This window comes from Penaeus japonicus, unplaced genomic scaffold, assembly GCF_977035675.1.
Source record: "Penaeus japonicus unplaced genomic scaffold, GWHDUDI00000001_assembly GWHDUDI00000024, whole genome shotgun sequence".
Taxonomy (NCBI): domain Eukaryota; kingdom Metazoa; phylum Arthropoda; class Malacostraca; order Decapoda; family Penaeidae; genus Penaeus; species Penaeus japonicus.
Genome location: NW_028234426.1, coordinates 25,479,866 through 25,489,865, shown reverse-complemented (window position 1 = coordinate 25,489,865; position 10,000 = coordinate 25,479,866). Strand labels below are relative to the sequence as shown.

General features: G+C 44.8%; 1 protein-coding gene across 9 annotated transcripts in view; it reads right to left on the bottom strand.

The window, feature by feature from the left end:
• Positions 1–10,000, bottom strand: part of Arms (Ankyrin repeat-rich membrane spanning) — a 332,713-nt gene that overhangs the window by 58,021 nt on the left and 264,692 nt on the right. For 2 of the 9 annotated variants that reach the window (XM_043012555.2, XM_086550878.1), the window contains exon 1: positions 1,988–2,851. The exons of 5 other annotated variants lie outside the window; for them this stretch is intronic. In XM_043012555.2, coding sequence (XP_042868489.2) covers positions 1,988–2,164 — 177 coding nt within the window. In that variant the 5' untranslated portion in view covers positions 2,165–2,851. Of the gene's footprint in view, positions 1–947; positions 1,486–1,987; positions 2,852–10,000 lie in introns of those variants that run through there. 2 more of the 9 variants (XM_086550876.1, XM_043012553.2) reach the window with 2 other exon arrangements.

The following is a 10,000-nucleotide window of genomic DNA, read 5'->3' as shown; positions in this document are numbered from 1 at the left end:
GTTCATCTCGAGAGAGAGAAAAAAAAGTCTAGAAGGTTGCTACTACTGGGCCATGGAGATTACTTCCTTTTGATCGGGAATCAGTGTTTGATGATAAAAGGCAGGAGTTGATAAAAGATAGATAAACTATGCAGGTTATGTCTCCACTCCACCATGATGCTTTATCTCTCTTTCTCTTTCTTTCTTTCTTTCTCTCTCTCTCTCTCTCTCTCTCTCTCTCTCTCTCTCTCTCTCTCTCTCTCTCTCTCTCTCTCTCTCTCTCTCTCTCTCTCTCTCTCTCTCTCCTCTCACCTCTCTCTCTCTCTCTCTCTCTCTTTCTTTCTCTCTCTCACCATCATCATCAACTATTGCCTTGGCTCTACCTGTATGCAACTAAAAGGCTTTACCCATTGGCTACATTTCTTCGCGGGTGTCTTGAATGTACATATACGTATAATATTTTTACCTTTATCACTTTCGTTTTGCATATTCTGTATTTACACTTTCTACTTCACCATCTATGCCAACAGAATACTGTCGTTATCATCTACGACTACATGATAGCATCCTGATCCGTACATACTTCGCGCAGCTATAATCAAATCTAAACTATAACTACTTCAACTGCAAATCTACCGTAGCTTAATATTGTGTGTATATTTACTACCGTCACTTTCCTTTCTATCTACATATGATTTACATTTCCATGCATATATATACTAGTGCACCTCTGCAGACCGGTGGTCACACTCGTACAGTGGGTTCGTTCCTTACTTTGTTGGTATTTAACAACAATTAACCGATTTCATTGTTTGCACTTGCACAAACAATCTCTGGAACTCGAACATAGGCAATCTTTACACACACACACACACGCACGTACAGTTCGTCCATGTTCGCCCTGTTTACAGTCAACTCCCTTTTCCAACAGCCAAACGAAAATCCCTTCAAATCCCTCTTGAACTCACCCGAAATCCCACTTTCTTCCTGGTCGGGGATTTGGGCTCCAGCTCGTCGGCCACCGCGGTGACAGAGAACCTGCTGGAGGAGCCCTCGACGCCGTCTCCTGCAGAAGGGCCGCCCACCTCCACGGTTTCCTCCTGAGATCGGCGAGGCTCCTCATCGTCTGGAGTCCCGGAGCTCTCCGTCGGGACGCTGGCATAAGTGGGCGCGCTGAGCAAAGAGAGTTTGAGGGCGGGCGGTTTCGGCATTTTATCCCGTTTCTGCATATTTTTCTTTTACACAATCGTTGGATAATATTCCCTTTCAAAGAAACAAAACGAGAATTCGTCTCCGTGACGCCATCTCCTCACATGCATTGATCAACTCAGTAATAAAATCGATTCCGAAAAATCGCATCCCGTTTCGATCGTAGCCATTCTACAAAAATCTGCTCACACACTGTAACACCGTAAACACAAAACAGAGGAATGCGAGCGTCAGGGGTGCACCGAAGTGTGTGGAGCGTGTTTAGCGTGTCGCCACGATCAGGTTAAGAGCGAGACTAGTCTCGCACTATCGGTGGGGGAACCTTGTGACGTAATCTACAGGTGCCGCTATCATCTCCCGCACAGATGATCTCTGGTGATCGACTGATAAGCGGAGAAAGTCCTTACTGCTCGTGCTCACTGCGAGGAAACCTTACAATGGCATGCACTTAAGTCAGGCGTCAGCAAAACACATTTCCTTTATAGGCAATAAAATCGCATAGCCACGTGGAATTCCCTTGCTATTGATTACTCTCATGGCAACAACTGCAATATTTCATGCAAGACAATAATAAACAATGATGCAATATAGACGCAAAAAAATACATATAAACTTAATTTTATAAAGATCAAAGGCTGACAACTGTACACGCGTTAGCATGGTTGCATCAAACTATCCTATCATAAGTAGTGTCTGTATGAGGTCATAAACATCGTTCAAAAAACCCCAACATGATGGCCAAAGTAACACCCGGGTCTCATCAACAGCAGACCGCACACGACAGAGCAAGTCGACCTACCTCTCGGCGACCGATGTGCGGCAGCTGCAAAACATTGCGGGAGAGCTGGGGGTGGCGCTGCCGCTGGACTTGTTGCTGGCGCTGGGCGAGGGCGGGCGCGGGGCCTTCCAGATCAACGACGGCCGAGAGCGCTCGCAAGGAGGCAGGGTCCAGCACGATCTCCATGTGTTCCCGCATGATGCGCAGCTCTTGACGCGCCGCCTAGTGCACCTGATGCCCTCCTAGGCCTCCGCTTTATGGGAAACTTTTACAGCCCTGCCGACCGTCCCTCCGTCCTTTCCCCGTCCTTGGTGCTAGGACGCGCCCCGCTGCTATCACTGTGGTCTTCCTACCCACGCACGTATTCCTTCACTGCCAAAATGCGTATTTTCCTGTCGGGTTACGCGTCGGGAATCATCGTACCGAGGCAGTCTCTCCTGGAAAAGCTTCTTCTGGAGGCTGACACGGAGAGACGACGTCCGCAGTTAAACCAGTTCACACGCACACAGTAAACGTTCTCGAAGCTGTCCTGATACTGTAAGTGTTACAATTCTTTTCCAATATCGCCTTCACTTGCAACCGTTTCGTACAACTCGCGCCGCACCAACACAAGACCGGACGGGATCCATGCCATCAGGGAACTGGTCTTCTTGCAAGGAAAGAACAACACACTCCCTGGATCGCTGAGTCTACCGTGCGCTTCCTCACATGTCCTGCTCACAGTGAGATCACGCCGCAGTGTGGACGGGTGGGCATGGTGAGGCAGGGAGCGAGAGAGTGAGAGCGACAGACAGAGAGAGAGAGAGAGGGAGAGAGAGACGCACAGGTACTACGTCAACGCGGCAGGATCCGGGGACAAAGTGCGGGCCAAGACTCCTGCCGAGAGTGCCAGCGTTCCCAGAAAGGTCACAAGGCTTTGGCGAAGGAACTTTTTTACGACGTGTGGTGTTCCCCGGGGCACTCGCGGTGACGTAGCTATACGACTGCTCTCGAGGAAGTGGTGCAGTCTGACCACGCCTTCCTTTTTGTTCCCTCTCGCGGTGGGTTAGGCATATGGCGTTGAGTGATTGCCTATACACAGATAGGGAGATAGGGAATGAATGGGGAGAAGGAAGGAGGGAGAAAACTAGGCAGAGTGGGAAGTTGGAAGAGAGGAGGGAGAAGGAGAGGGTGAAAAAAGACAGTGAGATATACAGATAAATAAATATAGAAAGAAAGAGTGTAAGTGAGTGAGTGAAAGAGAGAGAGAGAGAGAGAGAGAGAGAGAGAGAGAGAGAGAGAGAGAGAGAGAGAGAGAGAGAGAGAGAGAGAGAGAGAGAGAGAGAGAGAGAGAGAGAGGAGAGAGAGAGAGAGAGAGAGAGGAGAGAGAGAGAGAGAGGAGAGAGAGAGAGAGAGAGAGAGAGAGAGAGAGAGAGAGAGAGAGAGAGAGAGAGAGAGAGAGAGAGAGAGAGAAAGAGAGAGAGAGAAGGAGAGGAAGTCAAAAGCAAACCGCTCCAATCACTAGAAACAACACCGGAAACAAAGCCTATAATGACACAAAAATAAATCGTATTTCAAGACAATAGAACGTACATCATGACAGCCCAGGATTACGTTAAAAAAAGGCAATACTAATCGAAAAACTCCAAAGTTCATGACCTTCACCCTGCACGTACTGTTATGGGGGAATTGAGCCCTAAAAACACAGCGTAACGCCAGGTAATACGAGCCACATTCTTCCTCATTATAAATGTCAAAGAGAAACATTTCTCTTGGGCCTTCGATGACAGCAATAAAACAAGTCAAGCAGACAGAGGGCGAGACAGATGCAGTAGATATACCGTCATGTACATAAGAAGGTACCACACACACACACACACATATATATGTTATATATATGTGTGTGTGTATATGTATATATATATATATATATATATATATATATATATATATATATATATATATATATATAGACACATATATATAAATAAATATATATATATATATATACATATACATATATACATATATATATATATAAATATATATATATATACATATATATATATATATATATATATATATATATATATATTTATCTGTGTGTGTGTGTGTGTGTGTGTGTGTGTGTGGGTGTGTGTGTGTGTGGGGCGTGTTTGTGTGGGTGGTGTTGTGTGTTTGTGTGTGTGTTGTGTTGGGGTGTGTGTTGTGTGTGTTTGTGTGTGTGTGTGTGTGTTGTGTGTGTGTGTGTGTGTGTGTGTGTGTGTGTGTGTGTGTTGTGTGTGTGTGTGTGTTGTGTGTGTGTGTGTGTGTGTGTGTGTGTGTGTGTGTGTGTGTGTGTGTGTGTGTGTGTGTGTGTGTGTGTGTGTGTGTGTGTGTGTGTGTGTGTAGTCTCGATACTATACAATGGAACTGAAAGTAAATATTACTTTCCATAACTGATTAAAAAAAAGGAACATGATGATAAGATAATAACACAGGTAATAAAATATGGATGACTATTCCAACAAGAGCGACTATGAGAACGAAACTTATCATCGCACCAACCATTCCTTCACGCCGTTCAGAAGGTAATTAAAGCTGCAAGGAGAGTTAAGTCGGGGAACGCCCCTACACAATTAATCTGTTTCAAGGAAGAAGATTAGTCACAATGACGCAACAGAAAGTCGCGTAACGATGTTTAAAAAAAGAGTTGAAGCGAGATGTTGCATACGATTTGAACGTTTTCCGGGTGGCTGGAACAGCGGTGAGGAAGTGGATGTGAAAGAGACTTGCGACCACACGTGCGTTACGGATCAGCGATACGTAATGACCATCTTGCGAACGATAATAATGCGGAATGTCTGCAACACGACCTTGCCGGGAGAAAACTCTATAGGCCACAGTATATTTTGCATAATTAGGTTCAGTTACTTCAGTAATTTCAGCATTCCCCCCCTGTAAGTGAAACGTTATGCATGTAAAATATACGCTCGAAGTGCTCGGGGAAATATAACATCCGGGTAGGTTTCCTCTTGCAATATGACATGAGTCACAGCTTCCAGGGCCTGGCCATGGCGTTCCCGGTAAAACCTCGGCCGGACGCGTGTTCTTCCGCGTCGAAATGCCCCCCTTGCCTTCAGCGCGTGTCTCCGTCATCAAGCTCCCTCCTCCGCCCCGCTCCTCTTCGAAAGAAAGGCTCCTCCTCGAGGCCGTCTCTTAGTTACCGAGATCCTCCTCGAGCAACACCTGTTCATCCTTGGGCGGGGCCGCCTGGTGAGCCGAGTGCGCGAGAGGGTCGTCGACCTCTGACCACTTCTCGCCTCTCCTAATGCACGGGGTCACATCCTACGGCAGATACGGGATGTGGCAGAGGGATAACGCGACGGCACGCGGCCCCTCGACTCAGCCTCGTACCGAAAGGCCTTACTTAACTGGACCTGGAAATACCCCGGCTATGGGGTCCAGGCGCTTCTCCGTACTGCTAACGCTTTCAACCGCATCGTGCAAGTTTTTGTCATGTTGTCGACTAGACAGACGCGCTGCCGCCACGAACCATCCTCGCGTGGCCGAGATCATAGGACTACTGCAGGACATTCAGGTTTTATTTTCATGCGAATTTCAAACATATCTGAGGGCTCGTTGCTATGCCATCGTGACATCCTGAGTCCTAAGCCTCGTCCGTCGAACAGCTGATGAAGGAGGACGATCTGATGGCCATGTGATGATCAGGCTCTCGTAACGTGCTATTATGTAAATTGGTTTGTCTCATGGCAACTAGATGTCCTGTCCCATCTTCTACACCCATTCCGACCTCTTATTTTGCCATGAATATAATACACCCTTCATATTAGTGGTCATGCAAAAACATAAAATATGCAGAGAGAATCTTGTACTTTTACTTTTTCCTACTGTTCTTGTTAATATAGTAAAACGGTGTTTGAGTTCAGTGTCACTGATGGTACTCCTAAATGCCATTCTGAAGGGCTGTAAGTGCTTCAACTAGATTATCTAACTCCATAAAACAGAATCATCCCTGAGCGACACCAAGGCTAACAATCTGTGTCAATGACTTCTTCCGAATTTGTATAAATCTAAACTTTCCTAATGCGAGATGCACCTTCACAATTCCTTCACATCTGTTATACCCTATCCCCCACAAAGAAGGGTTCGAATCAAAGGTGAAGATCCTAAGTTTCCCGGGGCAAGAACTCAAGGTCGACTCCCCCCCCCCCAGAAAAAAAGTCTCACAAAACGACCTGGTCCAGATGTACCCAGCACACCTACGCCAGCGTGTGGGGTGGCGCCCAACAGTTTTGTTGTGACAGAACACGTGTTGGTAAATATGCTGGGAAATCCGCTATCATATATCTTTCTTCCTTGTATGGATTTAAGAAGAAAAAAAAAGACGTAAACGATAAGTACAGACTAGTAAGCACAACACACACACACATAAACACCCACGCCCACACCCACACCCACACCCACACCCATACAAATCCAAACTAATATAAATTTCGATACAACAAATAATTGTAGCTTTAAAACCTAAACATAAGAATCCAACACGCAATTAAGCATAATCACATAAACATTTAATTTCACAAGTCTATTCAATCCAATGAATCGAACACAATCGACAACAGAACGTCCTTATTTTTCTTTCTTATTTTGCTTGTGGATGACACCTTAGACACCATAAATAGTAAATAGATAACACGAACAAAATAACAATTTCGAGATAAAAAAACGACAAGCTAAACCTGTAATTCCAGGCGTCCGATAACCTACGATCCTACAAATAAAAATGCTCCTTGTAAAAACGTCAACACACTAAAAGAAGCTTCGCTGGCGGTGGGCGGACGAAACGCGCACAGGATGACTCTTGTTCCTCTCCGGTCCTTCTTCCTTCTCCTCCGTCTTCTTCTTCTTCTTTCTCTTTTTCTTCTTTCTTCTCCTCCTTCTCATCCTTCTTCTTCTTCTTCTTCTTCTTCTTCTTCTTCTTCTTCTTCTTCTTCTTCTTCTTCTTCTTCTTCTTCTTCTTCTTCTTCTTCTTCTTCTTCATCATCATCTTCTTCTTCTTCTCCTCCTCCTTCTCCTGCTGCTGCTGCTCTTCCTCCACCTCCACCTCCTCCTCCTGCTGGTGTTCCTCTTCCTCTTCCTGCTCCTCCTCCTCCTCCTCCTCATCCTCTTGCTCCTCCTCATCCTCTTCTTCTCCTCCGCCTCCTCTTGCTCCTCCTCATCCTCTTCTTCTCCTCCGCCTCCTCCCCCTCCTGCTGCTCCTCTTCCTCTCCTCCGCCTCCGCCGCCGCCGCCGCCGCCTCCTCCTCCTCCTCCTCCTCCTCCTCCTCCTCCTCCTCCTCCTCCTCCTCCTCCTCCTCCTCCTCCTCCTCCTCCACCCCCTCCGTCACCTGCGAGTTATGGAAGGAACAAAAAACGCACTCGAGTGCACCTTCGGGCTCATCTACAAATGTCAAGGTCATGTCCTGGCGAGTGGGGCGTGGTCATTTCCTCCAGGCTCCTCATCTCCCCTTCATCTCCCATCCTTGCAGCATCCTGTTTCCTACGCAAACATGGTCCTCTTGCATTTATACAGGATGATTCCCTTGGTATACAATTTTTGTTTTGTATCGTCTGATCTTTTTTTTTTTTTTTACATATCCCGATGTACTTTTTTTAAGCATCTCACTGTATCGTTGTCGCTTATTCCACAAGATTCCTTAAGTGTCATGTCAACATACTGCTCACTTCAGCCCACCCCCTTAAAAACATCACTACAACTACGTCACAATATAAAATCTCCTTAAGACACAACTCGCCCCTTTGAGCATCCTCATCTCCCACACATCACTCTATCATCACTCAACACATCACACAAAACATCATATTCCTTCCCCCCCCCCCCATCCCCCCGTAAGATTCATCTTCAACGCATTTCCCAGAGATCCCTCATCTCATGATCCCAATCCTTTCCTACTTTATATAAACCAATCCTCCCTTTATGATCTATCTATAAATCAGGACTTGATATCTTGATATATTTGCTCGTCCATTTGGCCTTTCTCCAGCTTCCCTCTTAGACGCGCAGAGGTGTCTAAATACATTACACTTTGAATCTCTCTTTTTTATGTATTGGGAGATAACTTAGAGATACAATTTAAACTTGAGATACAGACTTATATACAGATATCGATCTGCTTATAACTCTACACTCATACACCTCATACATAATAAATTAACGTTCACTATTTGAAATATCCCTTGCCACCTACGTCCTCACTCTGCCGTTATGTTTAAGATTCGTAAAGTAAGGTGTGCATTAAACACTTAACATTGCAATACTAAGAGCAGTGTTGATGTCTAATATACTTGTGTTGTGATTAACCATATGGTTAATATCTGAAGTTCCACTTGGGCTCGTGAGTTGTGTTCAAAGAGTCATAAGTGCGAGGCAGCATATGCCAATTGATATTGCAAAGTGTCAGTTGCATAAGTGTTATTTTCGTTATTTAGAGGATGCTGGCATTTCAGATTAGTTTATGAATATTCAGTGGTATTTAAAAAGTCTTCTTGGGATAATGCAGTTATTTGAAGAAACAGGCTTGAACGTTTGAACAAAGGAACAGACACTAAGATCAATTCAATTTTTTTTATGATAATCTAAATATAGCAGACGAGTCCCCATGAGCTCAGCTCTCTTTCTTTTTCTTCTGTTTGAACAACTAAGTAAGAGCTTGGCAACAACACACACACACACACACACACACACACACACACACACACACACACACACACACACACACACACACACACACAAACCGCTACCATCATGATTTTAAAATAGATATTCCATCACGAGAGAGAAAGAGCAAGCGTGAAAACAATAATTCCAGTGACTAATCAACCAAGGGCAATATCCGCAAATGCTAAAATACAAGTTGATTCTGACGAGAAAATTAGGGCAAGGAATGTGGTTGGTTTTGGTTGCCTGATGTCTTGATTGGACTGAATTAATGTATCTTTCAAGTGATCTTTTCTGACGTTTATGGCCTTTTACTGTACTTTTGCAACATTTGTATGGTGATTATCTTGCCAAAGCGCTAGGTCTCAGTATGATAATTGTGTTCTGTACTGATTAAAAAATGGGTTTTATGTACTGTCCCATTCTGAGGGAGTGCATTTTTTCGTGCTTTTGTTTTCTTTATATCGCGATTTTCTTTATCTTGTTTCTTTCTTTCTTACATCTGCATTTTCCTTTTCTCTTTACATTTTTATATTTTTTTTATTTCTTTCGTCATATCTTAATTTTCTGTTTCCTCTTTTCGTCCCTATTTCCCTTCTCTTCCCGCTACTCTAAATACTCCTCCATCCCAATATTCTCTCCCCTTCACCTTTTCCTCTTCCCCTTTCACCTCCCCATCTTCTACTGTTCCTCCTCCTACTTAATCCTCTTCTCTCCAATTCCTCCCCCTCTTATTCTTCAACCCTTCTCTTCTTCTCCTACAGTTAATCCAATTTCCTTAATACTGCCACCAACAAAATATAATCCGTAAGATGTTCCTCCTTCCATCAAAAAAGTAATAACATACCCATACCCCATTTACCATCTGAACAAAAGCGTCTAGAATCAAGCACCGTAGCTCTTACAGGAGTGAGTGAGTCTGAGTGAGTCTGCGGTCGAGTCAGCTGAGCGAGTGTCCTTTTTTCATCACGGAGGGACGAGAGCGACATGAACCGCCCGTTATCTCACAGGAAGAGACTCCTAGCCATGACTCCCTGACCTCCAAATCCTCAGACCCGATCCTGTTGTACCGCTTGGAACATCCTTTCAACTCCACCCTCTTACTTCCTTCGTCACCTTTCGGTAAATGTCAACGACTGAATCATAGCTGTTACTATCCTCGCTCTCCCTCCCGCTACCTGTCACCGGTTACTTTCCCTTTTTTATTACTCGTGTTACCCTCCTCGTTTACCTATCTTTCATTTTATTTTTCCTTTTTTTCAGTTATTACAGTTATTCCTCTTCCTGTTGCCCATCCTCATTATCACCCTAGTCACTATTCTCTTATACGTCACT